The following is a 25,606-nucleotide window of genomic DNA, read 5'->3' as shown; positions in this document are numbered from 1 at the left end:
GTTTTGTTTCAGAGATTAGCGAACATCCGCAGTTGTGGATTATCCAGGTGCGACAACAACACACTTTTGTAATAGTGACATAATGCGGCAACCACTGAACTATAACTCAAAGCAGAAAACACACAGTCGCACCTTCCAAAGCAGGGTTGTATTAATAGTTTTGTCAAACCAACAAAGGAATGTCTGAATGAATAAGGCTTAACGGCAGTTTTCCCGGTCTGGTTCTCACTTGATTTGCATCGGTGCGCACTGGTTTGACGAGGCTCTGAGGGCCATAAAAGCCTGACAGATTATCACCCCTTTCATTAACACCTTCCTTTATATCTGCTTTTTCTCCCCCGGAGATGATGTGATACAGTAGATTCAAGCACTTCGCTGCTTTATTGCCTCTCAGGATGCAAACTTAAAGTCTTTATTAACATGTTTACAGCAGGTGATTTACGATCTGTTGAACAGGCTCCATTAACAACAAATATGGATATCAGCCGCATCGATAAATGAGCTACACCCTCAGACATAATGTAGCAACAAATCTGCACAATTTGAAGAAGTGCATAACAAGATTGGAGTCAGTGTCTTCAATTTAAGGTTGACGCTGGAACAGATGGCCTGAAGCTTTCCACTGAATAATACATCACTATAAATCACAACGCATAACAATCAATAGGCCTGGAGTTATAAGAGAGTTAGCTTTGGCTTTCTCAAAGCTGGCTTTTGGAAAACTTTGTTTCGTCGACACTAATAAGTTGTAAATTAATGGCGCCTAAATGCAGCGCCGTGCCCAATGCGTAGCACGCTGGTTTGCTGTCTGCTCCTTGCTTTTCAAACCTTTTTGACTAAAATATAATGCCAAATGTGCCTAAATTCAAGGACTGGATGAGTCCCCGACCTTCAATGGTCACGTTAGGCCAACTGGGAGATAATTTGGAGCTCTGCAAAGATGATGTGGGCTAGACTGGATTTTCAGCCTCCCAGAGGACAGAGGTTATCAGATCTGCGCTGCAGTGTTGCAGAATCGATGTTTGGGATGCTGAGCTTTTCTCTTTTTCTCTTCCTCCGTTGTTGCTCCAGTGTATAAATGATTGACACTGACGGTGAATACAGCAATAAAAGAGTGTGCATGCTCCAAACCCGACTCCTGGAATGAGAAGCCCACGGAGTTGTTGCTAATGCGATAACTGGCAGATGCTAATTACACATTCATCAGACATGGTTGACTTTGCTTTCATCTTTATACTCACTGGTCTTTTAATTTGATTTGGCTCATCAACTCTGGAGGTGTTTTGAGGGGAGATGTTGTTGAGTCCACTTGTAAACCAACTGTTACAAACTTCATATGTTTACATTTGCCAGTCCAATAAGTGGCAGATTTCACTCATCACGAATCGTATCAATGTATTGTTATTTCCTTTTTTAGGGTTTCCAAGGAAAAACTGGTCCGCCAGGCCCTGGAGGTGTTGTTGGTCCACAGGTAAATACTATGAATCTGTTTTTCACTGGTTAATGTGAATTTGATATTAAAACTACAATTATACTACATTCAGATAGACCTCACCACATTTTGATGTGTTACATCTTTGTTGCTAATGTGTGACATTTTAGGGCCCGACTGGAGAGACTGGTCCTGTTGGCGAAAGAGGCCATCCTGGACCTCCTGGCCCTCCCGGAGAGCAGGGTCTTCCAGGTTCCGCAGGAAAGGAGGGAGCAAAGGTATTGTTCAATGAATAATTAATTCTTCGATCTGTATAAGCATGAAAACATAAATAAATGTGCAAGTGAGTTGCATTATATCTACACTGAATAGAGGGGGCAAAAGAAAAATAGAAAATGAAAAATGAGACCAAAAGTGATACCAACGATCCTGCAGGTCAGGGCTAAGGACCCTGCAGAAGGCTCCTGGGCTCTTTCCCCACAGTAATCTAAGGGTAGCTCTGAAGCAGCACTCCCACACACACACAACCAACTGGCAACACCACCCAGAATCCCTCGCCCAGCAACACGTCGTCTCCGTCAGGACCTTTGTGTCCTCCACTTTCATTTCTTCATTTTCTGCCTTCCCCAGGCAGACAGTTTAATCATGTCTGGTGTCCAACTCAGACGTCAGCAGCACGTGCAGCTTCGCTCTCCTCATTCTTGTGTCTGATTGTACCAGAGAAGACACAGCCCAAGTCCTCCTATCTGTCCAGAACCCTTTATAGATAACGTATGACAATGCAGAAAGAAAAGAGCACATTGCTACATTCATTGTACATACAGATGTTCTGGAGCTGCAGTACTTAAAACAATTAGGAGGTGTGTGTGTGTGTGTGTGTATGTGTGTGTGTGTGTGTGTGTGTGTGTGTACAAACAATTTTCTTCCTGGTATTCTCTTTTCTTCCATGATTTTGGTGTTAAAACATGCAGAATTCTCTGTGTTGGACTCAAAAACAACAATATTTCTTTGTACTGTTTCACCTTTGGCCCTTTCAGAAGACGGTTGACTTTGTAGTGAGTGTCCATCCACGACAATAGACCAGCCCCAAACAGTAGTAAAGCTACTGGGTGGATGGATGGATGGATGGATGGATGGATGGATGGATGAATGGATTGATGCATGGATGGATGGGTGGATGGATGGATGGATGGATGGATGGATGGATTGATGCATGGGTGGATGGATGATGGATGGATTGATGGATGGGTGGGTGGTTGGATGGGTGGATGGATGGATGGATGGATGATAGACAGGTGGATGGATGATAGGCAGGTGGATAGATGGATGGATGATGGATGGATGGATGGATGGATGGATGGATGGATGGATGGATGGATGGAACCAGCAATAATCAGCTTACTATCCTGTGACTCCAAATTTTATTGGCTGGAGTGATTCTCATGTGATTCTCATGTGAATCTCATGCAAACATGTGGACTCATTTGTTTAGGGAGACCCTGGACCACAAGGACCCTCCGGCAAAGATGGCCCACCTGGACTTCGAGGTTTCCCTGGAGAAAGAGGTCTGCCTGGTGCTGCGGTAAGAGCTTCATTCCATTGTTCATTTATGCTTCCTCCCTTTTTTCCCTGTTGGATGGTTGTTGAGAAAAGACAGAAAGACCCTGGAAGGTACCTCCAGCAGCCTGCTGCAGGGTGAATCCAGTATAAACCGGTATACCTGCTTTAATTGCCTCCATATTTAGCGGGCTAATGTTACAGCAATAGGATATGGTTGTTTTTTTAATAGTTCCCCCCCTGACTTCAAGCCTGCTTCATCCATTATTTACACAATAAAATATGAAGGCGCGACTTTTTGCGATCTGATGCTGGAACAGCTGCAGACTGGTGGGAGCAAGTGTTTCAGTTTTCACATCCTTAATATCCTCAAGGTCAGAGCAGAGCTGCAGCACCACAGGTTTATTCCACTGTTGTCTCTTAGTCCAGCGCACAGCTGGAGCCTGCAGAGACTCATTACACACACACACACACACACACACACACACACACACACACACACACACACACACACACACATTTTGGAAGTCGATATACGTACATGAAAGAATATCTTTATACACCCTATTACACACAGGCTTGTATGTCAGAACACAAACTACACATGTTCCCTGACTCCAGAGCAGCATGATTATCCCCTCCAACCCTCTCTTGCTTTTCCATATACACGTTTTATCCCCCCACCGGTCCAAAATGTCAATAACAACATATCCCTCCTTAGATTCGATGTTGGAGGTATGCAGGGAACCACAGGAGTACTCGTGTGTATGATTGTTGTTTGTTTTCCTTTTCTTCAGGGTCCAGCAGGTCTGAAGGGAGGAGAAGGACCCCAAGGTCCACCGGGCCCTATTGTAAGTATTTAGTTATCTACAGTACTTTTTTTTTTTTTTTTGTGAAACATGTTTTATTTCTTTCATAAACTAACTGTTATTGTTCAAGTTTTTGTTGTTTTTAGTATCAATAGTATATTATATTTCAGTATAATAGTGTATTTAATGTATTATCCTGATATATGTATGCACAGTACTGGGGGCCTGGGGGGCCGCTGGAAGGTAAATGCTGTAGCAATGCCGATCTGTCTATGGTAACTACATTGTAATTACACCCTGGAGACAGTTAACACGCTGTGTTTTGCAGCGCTGCCTCTACAAGTTTGACAAAATACCAGTGGCAGAAAGAAAGCGACAGACAGGGATGACTTGATCATTTTTCAGTGTTTCTGGGAAAATTGATGACATTTTCATCATAAAATGGGTGAGTCTCTGGTTTCCAGGATGTCCAGGATGCATCCCTGCCTGTTGCCTAGCGACTGCTTATAGACTCCAGCCCTCTCTGAATCTAAATAAGCAGCAGTTAACAGAAAATGGGTGGATGAAGGATATTGCAAACGAGGACATTAATTGCAGCTGCATGAGACAAAACATCCCATGGATGGATGAAGGGTTATTTTTAGATCATATAGCACAATTTGCCCCAGCATGTTGTGTGTTTGAGCCCCTCCATCCTTTATGGTGTCAACAGCTGATGTGTTTAATGATTCATTTTGTAATGAGAGGATGAAGAAGTTTTAGCAGTTTGTTGCAGCGGCGTTCACCCGGCTCAAGTAGCTCAGCATCACATCTGTTGCTTTATTGCCTCCTGGCACGGCGGCAGACCCCAACAATCACACAGAAAACACACACAGATGCACATTTGTTAACGCCTGCGTCCCCGTTCCATCTGCAGTGTGGCTCTCGTCACGGTGTTAATCCTCCCGTTGTCATCGGATTATCGGAGAGACCGTAAAGCTTCTTAATAGGACCTGCTGCTGATGCTAACGTGACCTGACGGGCCGCCGCCGCTGCTCTCACAGTATTTTTGCCCTTTTTCATGAGCTCGGACTTTATTTTCCCATCAGGGATCACTAGTTCTTAAAGCAAGGAAAACCCACTTATAACCCTAACCCTATTACACAGAGCATTATTTTATCTTTTAATGGGCCTGCAATATGTTCCCTGACTTACCCTCTCTGGGGCTCCTGGTGCTTGGACAGCCTCTCCTTTAACATCATGTATGCACCACGGATCATGCTACACAGATCCATAAAGCCAGGAATTATTTCCTTTTTTCTTCTGATGCCGCCACACCCTGGAAGGAATAATTGTGGACCAGCACAGCCCCGTGTAGTGGAACCACCCTGGCTTCACTGTCGGGACCTCTAAAGATGTAATCAACCTCACCTCTGCACGACTGAAGAGCCCACCTCCCCTCGGCGGCCCCTGCTGAAACGACCTTCCCCAGCTCCCCCATCAGGGCATGTTTTAGAAAGTCTAACACACGTCATGTGGATAAAGGATTGAAGCCATCCTGGCAGGTTTGCACGTCGTCAGACACATGAAGGTTGTCTTTAACAACGGCGTCGGCGAGCGTAAAAGCTCTTATAAGGTCAAACCATTTACAGAGAACAGAATAAACTTCTTCGGCAACCTAATTAGGCCAGTCTGCAGCCAAGAGCAGCTAGCTCACCTAATTTGGGGAGAAAGAGATCTGCTCCTCAGTTTTCAGCAATTATGTGGTGTCAGACCTTATTGATTGTACTCTGGTTGAGTCATGTGCTCCTGGAAATAATAATGATCATGTTTCATGGATGAGGGCGATCTCCTGTATCATATCTAACCACCCATTAAGTTTTCTGTGTCTGATCACCTGTTGCTCTTTTATAAAACTCAATCTTACAAACATTGAATTTATTATTATCAATTTATATCTCAATAACAGGGTTCTCCTGGTGAGAGAGGTCCTGCCGGTGCAGGTGGTCCTATTGGTCTGTCTGGTAGACCTGGACCTCAGGGTCCTCCAGGGCCTGCCGGAGAGAAGGGTGCACCTGTACGTACTTTCTCCTTTATTTACTGTTTTTTACATTTTCTGTGTCTGTATTTTTTTTTTTTTTACAGATTTCTGTCAATTATCCAGTTTTCAACAAGTGAACGCATTGCTGTTCTTTCAGGGTGAGAAAGGGCCCCAAGGTCCTGCTGGTCGTGATGGTGTCCAGGGTCCTGTTGGTCTGCCTGGTCCTGCTGGTCCTCAAGGCCCACCAGGAGAGGATGGTGACAAGGTCAGACTCATGGCCCCTATCCTGTTACAGCCTTTTCAACAATACTTTATCATTATAGTTGTGATGCCTTGAGCCACACGGTATCGGTGCCCAGGCATTGAGGGTGCTGTTCACATTCACATCCCCAATAAGAATCTGTCAGTGACCTTCTGCATGTGCGTTGTTTCAGGGCGAGGTTGGAGAGCACGGTCAGAAAGGAAGCAAGGGAGACAAGGGTGAACAGGTGAGCGCATGTGACAAGTCCCTGTGTATGTTTGCAAACATCCTGGTAACATTAAAGCACATTTCAGGAAGATGTCCATGTCTTACTGTGGTAACAATCTCTTGTCTGTCCTCAGGGTCCACCTGGCCCAGGGGGTCTCCAGGGCCCCATAGGGGCCCCAGGTCCTGCTGTAAGTGCACAACTGTAAAACCATCAACAATGAAAGTTGTTTTTATCAGCCTGCATACTCGACTCCCTCTTTATTTTACATTTACGGTTCGAATGCTTTATGCCTGTAAATTAATATGGACGTGAAACAAATGAAAGAGTCAGGATGAGAGAACACAGATAAGTGCACACATGAATACGCCTCCACGTGGTTATTACTGATATCCTGAAGGCAGTGTGTGTAAACTTTGGTTATTTGCCTTTATTTCTCCCCACTAAACTTTCCTTTTGTGTACCAGGGAGGTGATGGAGAGCCCGGCCCCAGAGGTCAGCAGGGTATGTTTGGACAGAAGGGAGATGAAGGTGCCAGAGGTTTCCCTGGACCTCCTGGCCCCATTGGTCTGCAGGTTAGTTCCATTTACTTATTTACATTTAGTACTAGGACGTTCCACACTCCCATCAGAAACGTTATATGGATCATATAAGACAAAGTATAAACTGTGCTTTTATGGTTTTCATTACTTACCAGTAGTATTCATTAATTGTTACCAAGGTTTTAGGCGGGGATTGTCACACAACAAATACAAATAGTGTGATGATAAACCTAATGTGTTTTTATTCTTAAACACTTTAGCAGCACATCGTCGGCTTTAATATATACATGTAAAGCAGTTTTTCCTGGAGCTCAATTTTCAGCTGGATTCTGATATCGTTAGCCTTTGGACACTGGAATTAATTATAAAAATCAACACGTACTTCCCAGAACATGCTCTTACGCACGCACGCACACACAGACACACACACACACACACACACCAAGCTGCTAATTTAATCAGTGGTGTGTGTATTTGTCAGAGTTTCTCACCTACAGTAATTAAATCGTTCACCTTCACTCACTGGTACCAACCTTGTCCATTATCACCTGACTTAATTAAGACCAGTCAGGATTCTAAGACCAACAGGGCGCACACATGCTATTATTACCCCCCCTTACCATTTGCTATTGAACAGGAAATCTATATTTTGCATTGCCCACATTAACCAGTCACCACCAGCTTTGATTTGTTCTGCATCATGCTCGGATTATTCTAATGAGATTAGACCTTCATCTGCAGCCATTTTTTAGCAATTTTCTTTGTTTTAGTGAGCGACCGCTGCTGTCCTCCTCTGAGGAGGCTTTTTAATTGAAGTAGTTCAGCTTCTTTGGCGCTTCCATTAATTCTCTGGACTGTGGTTCCCCCCGTGCCGCATAATTTGTAGCATCACTAATGATCTTGGGAAACTTGCAGGCCTTTGTGGAGATGAGATCTCGGTGAGATGCTAATGGGTAGCGCACATACTGACCGCTGCAGGTTTTGCAGCAGGTTCCGGCTGTGAGGTCTTTTTATTTGTTATTATACCGAGCTCATCTAGAGGCAGTAATTCTGTGGGCCCTCCCACTGCAAAGCAAACGATGACACAGCCGCTGCCTCCATTTAGGAGGCAGGGGACGCGACGAGGGAGCAGCACTTCAATCACAGTAATTACCTGGAGAAATGTTCGGGATCAAACGTCACATCGTGAGCCTTGGCCGCACGGCTAATGTACAGCACAGCTGGGTCGGGCCGCTCTGTACATTCGACTCAGCCGGAAGTTGTAATAAGAATGTAGCAGGATCAGAGTTTAGCTGTGAAGCTTCGTCGTGCGTGCTGGAGATCCTGAATGCTGACGTCTCTGTCAGGCAGGAAGGAAGCTTGTTTGCCTCCTTCCACCAAGTTTCGGCTCATATTGGGTTCATATTGGCTCAACACCTGTGTGCATGCATTCATTTAATGTTTCACCGAACAGCTAATAGAGGCGGATTGTACTTAAAATTTGGATTTAACTAATGAAATGATTCTTTGGCCCGAAGATATATTTAATATTTCCCTGCATCCATGAGAGACTCTGAGCTGTATCCGAATTATTTATTCATTCAGAGGCGTTTTACCATGTTTACCATCATTTCTTGGAACCCACTTTGTTTATTTATTTCTTTTTTTGGCATCTTTAGGGACTTCCTGGACCCCCAGGCGAGAAGGGAGAGAATGGTGATGTTGGCCCCATGGTAAGAGACATTTCCTCTTCCCGTGCATCGTTTTATTAATTCTTTGATATCATCTCACCGCTGTATGTTTGTCTGCAGGGCCCTCCTGGTCCCCCTGGTCCTAGAGGTCCTCAGGGTCCAAGCGGAGCCGATGTACGTTTGAGTAATATATGCCCCCGTTAAAGCTGATATTGAAAGGGGACTGCTAGATGTCCCGTGGAAACTAAGCGTCATTGGTTTAGCTACATATTTGATCAGCAGTGTGAGGGTTGAAAATTCATTTCTTCTTCTAATTCCTCCTGCAGGGTCCACAAGGCCCTCCCGGTGGTGTAGGTCCTATGGGATCTGTGGGTGAAAAGGTGAGAGGTCATCGAATGCAACATTATAGCGGACACAATTACTTCAGCAAACACCCCAGGTTGTTTTCATTAGCTTTTAAATGTCATTTTAAACACCCGTCCTTGGTCTGAGGCCGTCCAGCTCGTCTTTAGTGAAGAACTTTGTGTCACGTATTAGAGAAGCTCGCCATATTGTGATGTGATGACCTTTTTGTCGTCTGACTGCAGGGCGAACAAGGTGAGGCTGGAAACCCGGGAACTCCTGGAGAATCCGGAACTAGGGTAAGTCAGCTCTAAAAACAAAACACTTGAAGACATCCAAGCATGATAGTTGCTGTGTAACCAGGTCCAGGTTGAGCCCAAACTCCTGCTGAACTGCCCAGAACCTCTTTAGCCTCTGAAGCAGGAGCACAGGGCTCATCGTCCTGACTGTGGCGCTTTTGGAATGTTTTTATTCAGTCATGTTACGGAGGCTCACGACGCCGCGTTAAGCTGCTGCCCTCCTGCACTTAAAGCCAAATGATCCCTTAAATATATTGTGGCTCCAGGCTTTCACTTTGTGTTCTTCATTTTTCTTCTGATTTTAGCGTCGGGTCTTTTTCCTGCACATCATTAACTCCGCTGCTGCTCGGCACCGCTTGGTTTCCTTCTATTTCCTTTTTTATTTAACGTAATGCACCGCAAACGTATATAATTTAACATAAAAGTACCACAGCAAATACAAAAAACTCTATTGCAATACATTGTTTTACAGTTGCATGTGGGCTGAGATCTGCACTCACAGAGGGAGGGTATACCGTATTGGCCCGAATATAAGACGACCCTGATTATAAGACGACCCCCTCTTTTTCAAGACTCAAGTTTGAAAAAAGACTTTTTGAACACCAAATGTAATTTTTATACAGAAAATAATTACAGTACATCTGAAACAAATGATTATATCTTCGACCCACTTTTCTCCAGATTGTCGCTACATTTCTCTATTTTCTGTTATCTCTTCTCTTATTTTCTTCTCTTTTCTTTCTTACCGCTATTTTTTACTTTTCTTCTTCGTGCTACCGCTATTTTTATTTTTCTTCTTCGTGACAGGGGTTCGCTTTGGCCTGGGACGTTAAGTTCAGCATTCGCTTTAAATATATATAGCGCCATCTAGCGTTGTGAATGGGTATAATATCTAGACCGCGAATGTAAGACGACCCCCACTTTTTCAGTCTTATTTCAACGCAAAAAACACCGTCTTATATTCGGGCCAATACGGTATGTGTGTGTGTGTGTGTGTGTTACTGTTATTAACGATAGCGTTTGTTTAATAAAATCGGTGTAACAATTCCTGGTGCAGCTCGGCCTGCCTGTGCTGTTATGGACCCCCTGGTCCCGTACTCTAGTCCACCTGCCTGATCACTGCTCAGACATCCAGAGATCCGGATACCCCCCCCCCCACAGCCTTACACCAGCAACTCGAGTGAAGAGGGGGCAAACAACTCAACTCCGTGTTCCAGAACGTATAAAATCCTGGAGTACTTTAATGTTTGTGGACGCTGTCAAATAGCGCATGAGCGTTAATATGCTCAGTTTGACGCCATCGTTGCTTCTGTACTGTTTGCCAGCGGACTCTTAAATCCTGCCTTCGGTGGCGCCGGAGCATGATTCTAAGCAGTTCTCATGCCCTCTTCCACTTCCATCACACCTCCGCTGACGATGACGTTCCCTAAATCGGCGTGCGACTCGAGTTTCCATCCTCATCTGCTCTTTTTTCACTCAAGTGTTCTGTTCAGCACTGATGACACCGGAGCAATAATAACCGACGGTCGCTGCAGTATCACCTACAGACGCCATTACGCTGGTGATCCAGTCGGGTCTCGCCGACACCGCGTCGCTCTTTCATATCACCATTACGCTTCAAACAGAGGGAATAAAATCTGCGGAAGACAACAGCAACACACAACGTGGTTCTCTCTGCAGCAGCAGTTCAGAGCCAAGAGCGTCGACGCTAATTGGGTGTTGGGAATGTTCTGCGCCCCGCATTCAGAGTGGGTCTGAAGGTTTTTGTCCTTCGTCCTGTCCCAAGACGGAAAGTCCCAATTTACCTGTTGCTAAATGTTGTTGTAAACCCATATTTTCATCTTAACGCTGCCTGCCGCTCGTGACACTCGGAGGTCAGTGTACAATCTGCCGGAGCTACGCTGATTTCCTTTGACACGGTCACTGTTTCCTGTCCACTGTCTCCTGTCCAGCCGTCTCTGACCTTGTCTCGGCCTTTTTTCCTGGGGAAAAAAAAGAAAAACGGCTGTTGCTTTGGTGATGTGAGGAATGACCTTCCTTACAACCACTCTTCCATTGCAGGGACCTAAAGGGGAGAGAGGAGAGAAAGGCGAGTCTGGCCCACCTGGAGCCGCTGGACCCGCTGGTCCCAAAGGACCCTCTGGAGATGACGGTCCAAAGGGCAACCCTGTAAGTCTGCCAATTACTCTCACAATCTGCACAGTGGCTCCTGACAGGCTGTAATGAGCCCATCTGACTTTAGTTTGGTAAGATCCTCCGTACTCGGGAGCTATAAAAGCCCTTTTAGTGTAGCTCGTTTCTTTGTTGGTGTAATAACTGAATGTTTGATGCTGGTTGTTGTTCTCGTTTACGACACCGAGTCCACATTGACGTCAGCGGTTATAAAAAGAACTAAATAACAACAGTCTCCAAGCAGGTTTTGTTTGACACTCTGACGTATTGTATTTATCTTCCTGAAAGGGTCCAGTTGGATTCCCTGGAGACCCCGGCCCTCCTGGAGAGTCAGGTGTTGCTGTAAGTGTGAAATGATGAAGCATTATGTCACCATATAACCATATAGGTTTGTAAACTTGTTATTTCCACAGATACAGCTGATAACATCGAACCTGCATTTGTGTTTTTACAGGGCACAGATGGAGAGCCAGGAGAGAAGGGAGAGGATGGTGAAGCTGGTCAGCCTGTGAGTACCTGTCAAATAATAACAGATAACGATCTGTGTTATCATAAACGCCTCTTCCTGAATGTTTATGACATGTTTACCAGCATGTTTGTGGCTTTATGTCTGAGTTCACCACAGTCAAAGCCGTATAGTTATACAGTATTAGTTGTGATATTGATCCCCCCCCCCCCCCCCACCCCCTGAAATATTCCCCGGCACAAATGATGAAAGCCTTTTATTCCTTGTGCTTCATTCTAATTTGTAGATGCTCGCGAGCTCGCAAACATTGTGGAATATCTTAGGTTTGATCAGCTGTGATTTATATAGGACTAAAACATCCTTGTCAGGTTACCGTCCTGTTACCAGCGTTTATATTGGCACTCACTCGTTCCATCATGGTGTTGCTTCTTTTCAGGGACCTCCAGGTCCATCAGGGGAGGCTGGACCACCTGGGCCACCCGGAAAGAGAGTAAGTCTCCGTCGGTCTTCTTCGGAGGATGCTCCGTAAACCTTTTTACGTCATGCATGCATCAGTGAGCCGGTGCGACCGGAAATGTCCTTGATTACAAAGTTACTTTTTAGCTGTGAATGAATCACATCGTTAGAGCTGACGGGATATCCGCTCCTCCTCCTTTTACACATTATTGTGGATCGCTCCAGGACAGATTGATCAGGCACGTCTGCCAATATGTGCATTTGTACCAGTCTTAAATGGGGCTGCACCGATACTGCCAGGTAGCCGCGCCTAGAGCCAATGTCCAGCCATAAATCCACACTCTATATAATGTATGTAAATAAGAACGACTCCAGTCTTTTCTATTGATTGGCTGAAGGCATCGTTCATCTTCTCAATGGCAGGAGAAGAAACTGGTGGAATTCTTCACAGTTTTGTTCGATGGCATTAACATTTACATGAACTGAAGGAAATAAATTCTTTAAGTTGATGCTATCATAGTTTTAATTCTACGGCTCATTTGAAATGAAAAATTTGAAACACCTCATTAGCTAAAATAGATGCATGCAATCGCTATAATTTTTACTCTCGTTGAAGCTTCACAGGTTTAGTCTTTAGTTACGTGTTTTAGACACTGATGGATTAGAATTGGAGGGTGGGAGTGGCTATCGTTTGACATTGTCCTCAGGTCCTACGGACCAGTCCCCAGTCTCAATGCTGCAACAGCTCAATCTTGGCAGTAAAGCACATGATTCATTTTCATTAAAAATAGGCTATAAAAACAGAGTGGGAGATTTAAGGGGTCAGGGTGTTGGGGCTGTCACTGAAGGAATTCAACCCAAAGCCCATTAAGAAATGAACAGCGAAATCTTTCATCCTGAGAAAGAAATTGAAAAGGCTTACCAAAAATAGTTGGAGAAAGGAGCCCGGTCTTCCAAACTCATTTATGTCCTGATGGGAGGGAGAGCAATTCTGACATATTATTGATCCGGAGCCTCTTGACTGACATCTGGGAGAAAAACAAAAGTATTACATAGAATGGGGAAAGTTTTTCAGACGAAGCGAAAAGAGAAAGTCTTAAATAAGGGATGTCGACCAAAAGAAAAACAGCTGCAACAGAAACAGAACTAATCACTCCGCATATGTACGAGCACAGCCGGAAATATTTAAACCAAAGCTAGGAGGTTGATTCCTTCAGTCCAGTGAGGAGACTCAAGACACCAGAATCAGTAGGTCAGTACAGCTGCTCTTTGGATCCATCTGCCTGGGTTAAGGCATTAGTGCACAATAATGTGAAGGTTCACATGAATGAATGAATCAATGAATGAATGAGCCTTAATGTTTTAGCCGAGTCACAAATCTGAAGTGAACGGCTGCATTTTAACGAGCGTGTCCAGAGGGGGGGAAACACGTCATGCATTTAGAAAACCTGTCTTGATTGCTTTCCTAATGGGCTCGGGGCATTTACATTCGGGGTATTTAGCGTGCTATCAGCAGATGCTGCACGTAAATGGCCGAGGGATTATGGTAAACTAATGGGTTATTTTATCACACCAAAGTCGTCACTTGCCTAGAAATGAAACTGGGATAATGTTTTACGGCTTCTGACGGTTTTAAAAAACGGGTATTGGCCCGTTTGGTGTCCACTCAGCATTCCGCGTGAATAGATTGCTGCGGATCTCTGCTCAGCGCGGCCGAAGACTCTGGGGAAGGTTAAGAAAAGTGGGAAATTGAGCCGAATCTGATATCCTCAAATGTGCTAATGCTGCAAATGCTCGCTTCCCATTTAAGAAAGTAACTGACCGGCCGTCATATGGAATGTGTAAAGATTGGCCTAAACAACATATACGAGGAATACTATGAAATAAATCGGTAGACGTATCAAACTGTGACTGAAGTTGCTCGGTGTAAACACCCCCCCTCCGAAAAAGGAGTGACTCTGGGTTATTGATCAGAGTTCTTGTGCCCTGTGCCACCCAATCGATGAATTGTGTCTTGCTCGGTCTCAGCCAGGGAACTTGTCTTCTTAATGAGGTTGTCAAGCTTATATTTGTTTCCTGTGTGGCCCCAGTAATACACCAGACCAAAGAAAGGCACCACGGCCGCCAGTTGTCAGGTTTCCGGAGTGATCGAGCCTCTCCAGTGGAAGTGGCTCCGATGGAAATGGCTTTTCTGGCTGTTCAAGGGCCTGATGCTTGACTTTTCATAGCTGACAGCACGTGCCCACCAAGTGAGGATAAAAGCACTCAGATACAGTTGGAGGTCATTGTTGCTGCAGTCAGTGGCTCTCAGATCTTAGTCGGGTTGATGAGAGCAGAATTTGAATGATGAAGGATCAGAAGGACAACTGCAGGTAAAGTTTAAAGACAACCCTGTTTCTAAGGGCAGAAAGGACGACCTGCTCTTCATTAGCATGTCTGGGAAAAAAGCCTCTGTGTTTCCGGGTGGTTGGGCATTTCAGCGCAACATGTATGTGTTTAAAGACACGCAAAGACAAGGGTTTGACAGGCCCAAAGTTGTTCTGGTCATCCAGTAATTGCTCCACTCGACGGCGGCCCCACCTACTATTGATCAAACCAGACAGGTCTCAGGTGTTAAAGCTAACAAAGGGACACTTGAATGGCCGAGCGTTGGAGACCAACCTCAGCATGCGGCACCGATACCGTACATGAATGTATGTAAGTGAGCAGACATAAGTCATCACTGATGTTTCTGGTTCTGTTATCCTCCTTCAGGGACCTCTAGGGGCTGCCGGTGCAGAGGGCAGACAAGGAGAGAAGGGTGCAAAGGTAAATGTGTCCACCAGCCCTCCATTCTTATCCAAAATTGACATTTTTGTGCTTGACAGGTTTTAGATTTCAGAAGTAAAACCCACAAGGCTTTAATGATGAAGATCCAGCTATTGTTCCACCTGTTTGCCACCACATTTAGAGGAACGGGAGCATCTGATATCTCCTCTTTTCAACTGTATTTGCATACTAAACACTTATCTCTATTATTTTTACTATTTAAAGTTAAAACGGCCTAAAGGGGAATTCTGATGAAAGCTGTAGAAGGAAAACCCGACAAGTGTTTCAGCAGGTTTTTGGATATATAAGATATTTTATTCAGTTTGGTTGTAAATAATTAAAATGTATTTGTACAATGTTAAAACTAAACTTGAGGTCATTTAACTGGTCTCTAGGAACACATTTTACAGGACTCAGCATCTTTCTCAGATTTCTCCTTCAGTCATAACCGTTGCTCTTCGTATCGACATGCAGGGTGAGTCGGGCACCGAGGGCCCTCCGGGTAAAACAGGACCTGTTGGACCCCAGGGACCTGCAGGAAAGCCTGGTCCAGAGGGTCTGCGTGGAATCCCCGGGCCCGTGGTAAGTCTGAGCAACAGAAAAGATCTTTCTTTTTGAAGCACGTGTACATTTTGGCTTGTTAGGTGTTTGTGCCTTTTGTAAACACACATAAAAACACACCACTCAAGCGTCGTACTAGACTTCATGGAATAATCCATAGATCCATTTGCCAACTTATAGTTAATTCCGGGTTGTTTATTTCAGCACATTCCCAGTTTGGGCTTTTAATCAATTTGCTGGGTACAGAAAATCAATATCTGGTCAGAAAAAATACAGCAGGCTGTAACATTGACGACTGTTAAATGACTTTTCACAGGGTGAACAAGGTCTGCCTGGCTCCCCAGGACAGGACGGCCCACCTGGACCCATGGTGAGTTGGCAGCATTCCTCTTTTTCTCCCTCCCTCATTATCCCCCACATGTTGGATGTGTGGTGAAGTTTTCTTTAGTTCCGCCTTTTGTCTTTTACCTTCTTAGCTTGTTTACTTTGGCTTCTTGATCATTATACAGAATGTTTATCCCAAAACTATCCTCACGTCTCGCCTTCAGGTTTCGTGGGAGTGACTTTTACATTTCTGTTCTTATCGTTTAGGGCCCACCGGGTCTTCCAGGTCTGAGAGGTGATCCGGGATCTAAAGGAGAAAAGGTCGGTGGAGAATTTTTTTTGTTTCTGTCGTATTTTCCGGGTCAGAAAAATAGTTCTCTGACCCCATTTTTGTCTTGAGAGCCTTTCAGTTGAGGTGGTTCAGCAGGTTTCATAGATCAGAGACCCCTCTTTTGGGAAACATTCTGTTCTGGCACGAACCTGCAACTCTTTTCAAACTAAAGGTGAAGCCTAATGTGTACGGGATGTTGAGACGGCACATTCACACTCTGACATGAGGGAGGCCGAGACGTTTAAGAGCACTCAATACAACCGCTTTGGTACAAGCCTTTTATACAGCAACATGGACTCGTTTCAGTTTAAATCTTTTTTTTAAATTTGAAACGCTTCTTTGTTTGCGTGAGCTTGTCGGACGGGCGGCATTTCAACACAATCTCTGCTCATTCTTATTTAAATGCTCCGACAGAAGGTTGTTGCTGCTGAGCTCTCGCCACAGATTCAGTATTGGTATTGACGTATTGGCCTTCATCCCGCAGGGTCACCCAGGGTTGATTGGCCTGATCGGACCCCCCGGTGAGCAGGGAGAGAAGGGAGACAGAGGTCTGCCGGGTCCACAAGGTACTCCTGGTAACAAAGGAGATGGTGTAAGTAACTGCTGCTGCAGCTCAGAGCTCTTTTTTTAAACCTGCCCTGTTATTATTTCCTGTCCTTTTGTTGCATTCCAGCACAGCCACTGGAGCTGCACTCACTGTGTGGCCGCTGAGCACATACTGTGCATTATACCGATGAATCTTTTATCTGAAATGAATTATGGAAATAAAAAACAAATACAACCTATTTATTTTTTCATTCTTTTAATTAATCTAGATACAGAACAAAAGGGAAGCAGACTGTCTGTGACGTATCATGTGCAGGCAGGACTGTTTTGGCACCCAGACGATGTTCTGGCTGCTCTGAATTGCAAATCTGTTTCTTTTTTTTCCTCCCCGTTGTGCCAAGTACAACATCGGAAATATGCCAAACCAATCTTTAATCCCGTCTTTCAGTCTTCTCAGCCATTCGCATTGCAGACTCTGCAAAAGTGGATTTGGTATCTTGCAAACATGGCAGTAATACTACAGTATCAGTAGAACGGGACCCATCTCATCACTGCGGCTTTTGTTTAAAAGAATAGAAGCTTGAATTTCCCTGACTTTGGCTGCTGTCATTAAACCTCCCACACAGTCAGCTGGGTTGTCAGTCAGGATGTTCCTCCCATTTCTTTGTCGTTGTAACATCATTACATCATTTAATGATAAAAGCTCTAATTCAGTGTCTTCCTTCTGAATGTCTTAAAGCCCCAGAACTCCTCTTAAAAATGGCTTTTTTTTCTTCCTCACAGGGTGTTTCCGGAGCTGCTGGTCCCCTTGGACCTCCAGGTCCTCCAGGTCTACCTGTAAGACTTTTGATTCAGTTCTATATCCTATGCTGCTGATAGAGAATGGCTTTCTAAAAGTGTGATGTCATGTCCCCTGCAGGGTCCTCAAGGCCCTAAAGGAGCCAAGGGTTCAACTGTGGGTATTCTGACCATTGAAATTCACCGTGTTTGTTCGACATGAGTTGGTGGATTTAATCATGTTTTATTCCAGGGTCCTGCTGGTGCAAAAGGAGACACTGGTTTAATTGGTCCCCCTGGTCTTCCTGTGAGTATTTACGCCAGCGCTTTTCGTGCTGTCTTTTTGCTGTATAAAAGTTTTTTTCTTTTTCTTGCGTGCGCAGGGTCCACCAGGGGAGGTTATCCAACCCCTGCCTATGCAGTCCCCCAAGAAGACCAAACGGTCCAGCGACGTGCAGTCGGATGCAGCCACCATGGACTACGGCGAGGGCATGGAAGACATCTTTGGCGCGCTCAACAATCTGAAACAGGACATTGAGCGCATGAAATACCCGATGGGCACACAAAACAACCCGGCCAGAACATGCAAAGATCTGCAGCTCTGCCACCCAGAGCTCCCTGATGGTGAGTTGAGTCAACTCTGGAGCGAGAAGAACTTTTATTTACCTTTCTGCTGACTTACCTGGGCCGAGGCTCATCAGAACTTATATTACCTGTTGCAGGAGAGCGGTTTTTGTAGACAAACATCTCTGCTTCAGGCCAGCTGATAACATTTTGAAAAATAAGGAGAGGATGTTGCCAACGTGTCAACAGCTTTTGGGGTTTTTCGTGAAGACACGTACGGCAGTGTTTTTGAATGTGCTCGGTTGTCTCCAGGTGAATACTATATTGATCCAAACCAAGGCTGCTCCGGGGATTCCTTCAAAGTGTACTGTAACTTCACGGCCGGAGGCGAGACCTGCATCTACCCCGATAAGAAGTTAAATGGAGTAAGTGACTTTGGATTCATCCTGAATCCTTTTTTTTCTTTTCTCCATCACAGACTAAGTCCTGAACATTAAAGCAGCACATCAACAAACAGCACACCGCGTGGCTGAAATGGTCCTGGAGCCATTGGAGGGCCAAACCTCACTCTTTTAATATTTAATGTTGCACAAAATTATTCACCTTATGAAATGTGTGAAGATGCTTTCATTTTCTCATCCCAGACTAACTGCATGCGTCCATTTAGGTTGTGGCGTGTAAACAGGCAGAATTGCTGCTAACGTCCTGTTTTTTTTCCCCATCTGCAGGTCAGAATATCATCATGGCCGAAAGAAAACCCTGGGTCATGGTTCAGTGAATTTAAACGCGGTAAAATGGTAAGGTTTATTTTCTCTTCTGTGTATGAACGCTGCATGTAAAATTGCAGGGTCGTGATGCGGTCACTTTAAATGTAATTTTTAAAATTGTAATAAATAACATTTAAAAATAGTAGATTTAGCACAGTGGCGCAAAGCACATGCTTTAATCATGAAGAAAAGGATTAGATAATGTCCATGTTATGATGTGAAGGTCTGAGTTTCACCATCTGAATGTTTCTCAAGCACAAGATAAGAGCAGATTTAAAGGATTCTGGCTGAATGCCTCATATTTACCGTAGCAGGGCTTCTAATTCAGCCCCACAACACTTCAAACTGACTCACTAAGCATGAGCTGCTCTTTCCACAATGTCAAAGAGAAAGATCCAGGCTGTTCTCCTTCTACCTGCTGTCAGTCCATGTTTCTCATGAAGTATGGGGGAAATGAAAACATCTCCAGGGGAAACTCCGCCGCCGTGCTGATAATCTGTGATGAACTCTGCTGATCAACTGTTACAGCCTTTGGATGATGTTGGCGAGAATAACAAGAGTCTGCAGTGACTATAAAACAGGATTGATCTGAGAATTAGTACTAAGAAATACCAACGAATGTTGTCAATTAGAAAGTGTCATTCCAGGAATATGGGAGAATATATGGCAGATTTAGACCACAGATTTTACTTTATGAATTCATACATACATTTCATTAAAGGCTCAGTCAGTTATTCTTTTCCCAGTCTGATTTTTATTGTATGTCAGCTCAGCAGCCGCATGGATGTTAGAATAAAGAATCTTGCATTGCGGAGCTGTCCCATCACTATTAATGAGAGATGTTACCACCACCTAACCCACTTCTCTACATAGCCCAACATAATCACGGTATTGTTGGTGCTGAAGGTCAGCAGGAGAGCCGGGTGATACAGAATGCTGATGAGGTGCTGGGTTGTGAAGAGGCTCATCAGGTTCTGGAGATGTTCTCCAGTATTTCCCACATTCCCGACTCCATCCTCACTCTGCCTCTTTCATTACCTTCTAAAGATTTTTGCATTTATTTTATACTTACTCAGCTATTCACAGATCCAGGCGGCAGAATATCTTAACGCAACACTTGAGATTGCTGTTAACCAGATAGCCTCTCTCTCTCTGTGTCTGTGTGTGTGTGTCTGTCTGTCTGTCTGTCTCTGCAGTTTTCCTACGTCGATGCAGATGGAGGCTCCATTAATATGGTGCAGATGACCTTCCTCAAACTACTGACAGCCTCAGCCAGGCAAAACTTCACCTACAGCTGCCACCAGTCTGTGGCGTGGCACGACAGCACCAGCGACAGCTACAGCAAGGCGCTGCGCTTCCTGGGTTCCAACGACGAGGAGATGTCTTATGACAACAACCCTTACATCAAGGCCATCTCAGATGGATGCGCGGTAAGTCCCGTCCGCGGCGACACTCAAGCTGGTCTTAAATAACGGGGGAAAAAAGGATAAAGTAAAATTAAGTAAAAACACAAAACCTTTAGAAATGACTTACAGAAAATTACACAATATACAAAACTGCGCAATAATACAGTTCATGGAAATGAGATTGCACAAGGCCGGCAGCATGAATCAGTATGAAGTATTTAGTATGGACGCGTGGAGGATGTCCAGCAGCAACATGTTAAACGGTACGAGCGATATTAAAGCGAGGAGTGCAGGTTCAGACTTCAGATGCAGTGATGGAGGTGCAGCTATTCAACAGTATTCAACGTTCCTGGGTGGGTGGCGTCGTGGAGGTCGCAGGTGGCGCTGTCCCTCCATCTGGTAGTGTAGATGTCCCCTAAGGGCGGTAAGCTGCGCCCGATGGTCCTGTGTGGAGGCTTTACTGCCTGCTGCCACCTGTATGCTGCAGGACGCTCTAGAACATCTCAGGGTTCAGTCCTGCCCTCCTCATGACAGCCGTGGTGTTGGTGCAGAAGTTGAGGGTGTCGGAGAGATGCACTCCAAGGGGACGATCCCCACAGCGGCTCCTTGGTGTAGAGGAGGTTTTGTTGGGGGACGACATGTGGAAACCCACAAGTGTGTCTGTACGTGGTCTCGTCTGCATGGGTCATAAGTCTGACCACCGCTGTGTCTCCAGAGAACTTGACAACAAGAGTATTCTTTTGCCAGGTGAAATGAAAGTTGAAAGGTGAAATGAAAGCATTTGTACAGTTAAAAAAGACCCCAAAATGTCTATTTCTGCTTTCCTGAGTGTCCGTTTTCTATGTCTCTCTCCTGCTGCAGACGCGGAAGGGCTATGGAAAGACTGTGATGGAGATCAATACTCCCAAGATTGATCAGGTTCCAATCGTGGATGTGATGGTGACCGACTTTGGGGACCCGAACCAGAAGTTTGGGTTTGAAGTTGGGCCCGTTTGCTTCCTTGGATAAATAAAAATAAATTAAAACAAAAAAAGACTTGATGGGGTCAGCAAAGAAAGTCCAGTTGAGACATTTTGGGAGCCATCAAACCCCATATCTTGCCCCCACCCATTTCTATGCCACATGCAAGTTTTGAATAAAAGATGGTGTAGCCAACATGTAACCCAGGAAAATATTTGTTGCCCTCATAGGGCTCAAACCACATGACTTAACCACGTTATAAGAGGAAGGTGAAGGACATCTAGAACACGTGGCAGTGGAGGGTGAGTAGGTGGTGACCAGGAGAGGGGGTCAGGGGGACACAGACCTCCTCTCTGGAGTCTCCAGGTGCTGTATGAATACAACTACAATGGTGCTTGTTCAAAAACACAAAGTATAAAGAGGTGCTAAGAAAGAAGGTGTATTTTGATAATTATGATAAAAACTGTAATTATTATTTTGTACAATACTGTTATTTCTGAATCCACTTTCAAAACTTGCATGTGTATCAGATTCTGCTTCTGGCTCTGTAATTTTAACATTGGTTAGATATACAGAATAACTTAAAGACACCAGTCGGTGAATTGACATTATTGGTATTCTGGTATTATGAACAAATATTGTGTACATGTCACGGAACAAATAAAGTGAACATTCAAACAATTCTCTATTGCTAAATTAGACTGTATGGCCATTGTATATACTGACAGTCTGGACTTTGAGGTTATTTGCTGTTTTGCCCATGTGAAGCAACTGGAGGTCACACAAATGCGAACATGACAACATCTCCCACTAATGTTGTCATCCTGTGCTATAGGAAGCAATCACAGCGTTCATTTTCTCCTTTATTTAAATCTTGTTTTTCTCTGTTTTGTCTTCTGACAGGCTTTTTTTTTTTTTTTGGTTGTATACCTCAGACTTTCTTGATAACCTGTAAGATGCAAGGATGTTATGCCCTGTACATACCTTGGATAAGCAATTAAGTTTATATATTTGGGTTGGGGATTGTTTTAAAAGTGAGAGAAATAAGAGAACTGTTAGACATCCACTGTTCAAACCCTTCTGTGAATGCCATGAGAAGTCCTTTAGTTGACCCATTTTTGTAACTAAAATGAGAAAATGTTTTAATGTGCTTTTTATAGTTCATTTAAATATTAAAAACTGGATTCTGAACCATGGAGAGCTTGAACGTCTCAGTAGTCTCTGTTAGATAGCAGCATCATCATCAAATGTCAATTAATTACAACTCTAAATATTTACATTCAATCCTCGAGTCTCCCTGAGTTTTGATGCCTTTCCTTATTTTTAATAGTGTAGAAACACACAGCATTTCCTAATAACACCTGACAGGCCTTTTTTTATGGCCCCGCACAGACAACCGGAGCATAAAGGACATCCCGCATCGGTCGGGCTCTTTGAAAGCTTCTCGCTGTGGAACTCCAAACACGTCTGGATTGTTTTCATCATTTCCGCTGAAGCGTGCACAGTTTTGTGGAGATTGAGAAATTGCCAGAGTCATTTGAGGTCATTAACTCTAATCAATCCATCTGGTGCTCGAAGAGGCATTTGCAGCATGACCAGTTGCAGAAGAAAATGTCTGACAATCAGAAAATAGGAGCATTTCAGAAGAATTGGTTTCAGTTTCCGGAGGCGGTCTTCGTGTTCCCTGGACATATTCGAAGGTTGCTTTTTACAGAGAACATATTTATTAGTAAAATAGGTCAGTTTTTAACAGTCATCATGACATCCCAACTCATGCTGGACAGTGTGTGTTCTCCAGGTTCACGGGTTAGAAGACTCTAGATTTTTTTGTTTTTTAACCCTCATTATCTCCTTAAACACAGATTTGAGAAAATCCAAATAAATGGCTGATTTCCCCCCAGTATGACTCCCGAACATATGGACATATAGCGGTTGCTGCCGCAGGAGCATCTTGATTTCTATTCCTATATGACACTTCAGGGTAAAGTAGTGCATTAACAAGACACGCCAAGTGCTCATTCAGCACCAATACAAATCGAGTTGCAATTACTTTACAGCATCATCCTCCCAGCTCCACACCGCCCTGAGAATGGAACCTGGAAAATCTGCTCAATATTCTGACTGGCCAGGAAGCCCAGGGGAATCCTCTGCAGCCACTCTGTCACCATCACATCCAGTCTTTGTAAACTCTGTGTATGGATTTAACAGGATATATATATATATTTTTTAATTCATTTAGCAATGTCAGCGGTTTGATGCAACGGCATTCAATAAAGAAGAAAGGCCAGCTGCTGCAGGGGGTAGAGAGCAGGAGTGACATTTACGACGCTTGGCAGCTACATGTGTATATGTCACTGCTACCTCTGCTCATGGCTTCATCATCTGCTGAGCCTTTCTCTTCAAATTCATTAATTTATACACTTTCTTCAGTTCGTTAAACACAAATTTGGGCCAAGTCGTAAAGGTCGCATGGTTATCATTTACTGGTTTTCAGAACGTTCTGGCTGTGTGAGAAGGAGAGAGGTAGATATAAATCAAAGAAATATAAAGATAAGGGAAATTTCTTTTGTTGGATTTGGGTGACATGAAAATTAGGGTTCAATGTTGAAAGGACAAAACTGTAAATCTTTAAAAGAACCTTTTTACATCCCTCTTGCAAGGAATTACATTTTCCAGGGACTATTTTTGTGACCTAATGAACAAACACAGGAGACTAACTCATTTTTCTTTTCAAAATTCATCCATCCTGTGTCATTAGTTATATTTTTCCATCACTGCACCCCCCTTCCTGTCTTTCTTCACAAGCTGCTATGACTAACAAAAGATGAGAAGCTCTTTTATTGTGGGCTGTAGCAAATTCTGCAATGCGCTTGTTGTTGGCGACCCCTCTGAACCAAATTCATGTGGAAATATCAGGAATATTTGGTCCCGTCTGTCACTGATGGCGTTACCAAGACCTGAGTTTGCTGAATCAACCTGGCAGTGGGACCACAGCAGCCAATGAGTTCAAAACAAGTATGAATTCATGACATTTCCACCTTTTCACCTAACGTCATGTGACTATATAACAAAGGGGACTATTTTGACCTGCTGTGATTCAGTGCAGAAAATGACACTCTTTTGCAGCATTGCACCTATAACAACGCTGAGTTATTGTTCTGTGTTTGCTTTTCAAAACTCTCAAGTGGACTTCAAGGTCCTATATTTAAAAGAGGCAAACTAACAGAGAAAGTGATCAGAGAGGCGTATCAAGTGATTGTGAAGAAGCCCTTAGGCGATTGCCAGGGCTCCCTTGTTAGAAGACCTGAGCTAGTGTCAACAGTGAGTGCACTGGGAGCCATCAGAGAACTCACCACAATGCTTCAAAGACGCTCTCGTTTGAGTCGAGCCCGTTCAGCAGTTTCCCATCGTGTGCGTTCAAGCTGTGCATGGCAATGAGGTTTCCAACTTCCCTACAAATAAATCTGTGTTCAGGTCCCATGAGGACGGGTTCTCTTAAACATCAGGTAGGGAGCCAGCTTGAAGATTATGTTTACAGGCAAGGATGAGGTAGGCAAATGTGGAGGGTGGGGAAGACACTGCGGATCAGGGCCTTTTCAAACATTTACTCGCGCGGGCGTTCAAAAGCCAATCCCTAACTGGTAGGGAGAGATCGCCTGAAAATGAAAGCAGAGGAAGGTGAAGAGGCCAAGTAGCAAAAGGTTTCATCTTCAAATTGAAGTAGTGATATTAATAATATTGCAAGATTAAATAAAGATATAGTTGTTAGGAGAAAATGTCTCCCTCAGAGTCGTACTCTTTAATACATGGTTGGATTATTGCATGTTATGCTGTTCAACAGTTATTTTCATACATTCAGCCATGTCGCCACAGACTTTATTGTTTGCATGACATTGTAAAATTTAGCAATTATTTACAAAATGTAAATTTTCCCTGTGGGTATTCTTGGCATTTTGATTATTACACACAGCTCATGACCATAGGTGGGTTGGAATGAAGACCAAGTGGTAAACATCTAATCAATCAATCAATCAATCAATTTTTATTTACATAGCGTCTTTTACAATCAAAATTGTTTCTAGATGCTTTCCAGAATCCCAAGGCCTAACCCCAGACAAGCAACAGTGGCAAGGAAAAACTTCCCTTTAACAGGAAGAAACCTTGAGCAGGACCAGGCTCATGTAGGGGGACCCTCCTGCTGATGGCCGGCTGGGTAGAGAGAGAGGAGAGGAGGAGAGGAGAGGAGAGAGAGGAGAGGAGAGGAGAGAGGAGAGGAGAGGAGAGGAGAGGAGAGGAGAGGAGAGGAGAGGAGAGATCCTGGAAGGTGTGT

At 44.2% G+C, this 25,606-nt stretch overlaps 1 protein-coding gene across 5 annotated transcripts in view; it reads left to right on the top strand.

Moving 5' to 3' along the window:
- col11a1a (collagen, type XI, alpha 1a) overlaps positions 1-22,472 on the top strand; it is a 49,522-nt gene extending 27,050 nt beyond the window's left edge. For all 5 annotated transcript variants that reach the window (XM_057012118.1, XM_057012117.1, XM_057012119.1 and 2 more), the window contains 30 exons: positions 1,418-1,471; positions 1,603-1,710; positions 2,925-3,014; positions 3,787-3,840; positions 5,747-5,854; positions 5,976-6,083; positions 6,253-6,306; positions 6,422-6,475; positions 6,753-6,860; positions 8,486-8,539; positions 8,618-8,671; positions 8,824-8,877; positions 9,085-9,138; positions 11,200-11,307; positions 11,599-11,652; positions 11,765-11,818; positions 12,213-12,266; positions 14,987-15,040; positions 15,515-15,622; positions 15,918-15,971; positions 16,193-16,246; positions 16,741-16,848; positions 17,586-17,639; positions 17,722-17,757; positions 17,833-17,886; positions 17,963-18,203; positions 18,456-18,568; positions 18,872-18,940; positions 20,107-20,340; positions 21,178-22,472. In XM_057012118.1, coding sequence (XP_056868098.1) covers positions 1,418-1,471; positions 1,603-1,710; positions 2,925-3,014; positions 3,787-3,840; positions 5,747-5,854; positions 5,976-6,083; positions 6,253-6,306; positions 6,422-6,475; positions 6,753-6,860; positions 8,486-8,539; positions 8,618-8,671; positions 8,824-8,877; positions 9,085-9,138; positions 11,200-11,307; positions 11,599-11,652; positions 11,765-11,818; positions 12,213-12,266; positions 14,987-15,040; positions 15,515-15,622; positions 15,918-15,971; positions 16,193-16,246; positions 16,741-16,848; positions 17,586-17,639; positions 17,722-17,757; positions 17,833-17,886; positions 17,963-18,203; positions 18,456-18,568; positions 18,872-18,940; positions 20,107-20,340; positions 21,178-21,324 — 2,550 coding nt within the window. In that variant the 3' untranslated portion in view covers positions 21,325-22,472. The remainder of the gene's footprint in view (positions 1-1,417; positions 1,472-1,602; positions 1,711-2,924; positions 3,015-3,786; positions 3,841-5,746; positions 5,855-5,975; positions 6,084-6,252; positions 6,307-6,421; positions 6,476-6,752; positions 6,861-8,485; positions 8,540-8,617; positions 8,672-8,823; positions 8,878-9,084; positions 9,139-11,199; positions 11,308-11,598; positions 11,653-11,764; positions 11,819-12,212; positions 12,267-14,986; positions 15,041-15,514; positions 15,623-15,917; positions 15,972-16,192; positions 16,247-16,740; positions 16,849-17,585; positions 17,640-17,721; positions 17,758-17,832; positions 17,887-17,962; positions 18,204-18,455; positions 18,569-18,871; positions 18,941-20,106; positions 20,341-21,177) is intronic.
- Positions 22,473-25,606: the final 3,134 nt, after the last annotated feature.

This window comes from Takifugu flavidus, chromosome 17, assembly GCF_003711565.1.
Source record: "Takifugu flavidus isolate HTHZ2018 chromosome 17, ASM371156v2, whole genome shotgun sequence".
Lineage (NCBI taxonomy): Eukaryota > Metazoa > Chordata > Actinopteri > Tetraodontiformes > Tetraodontidae > Takifugu > Takifugu flavidus.
This window is presented reverse-complemented; position numbering and strand designations above follow the sequence as displayed.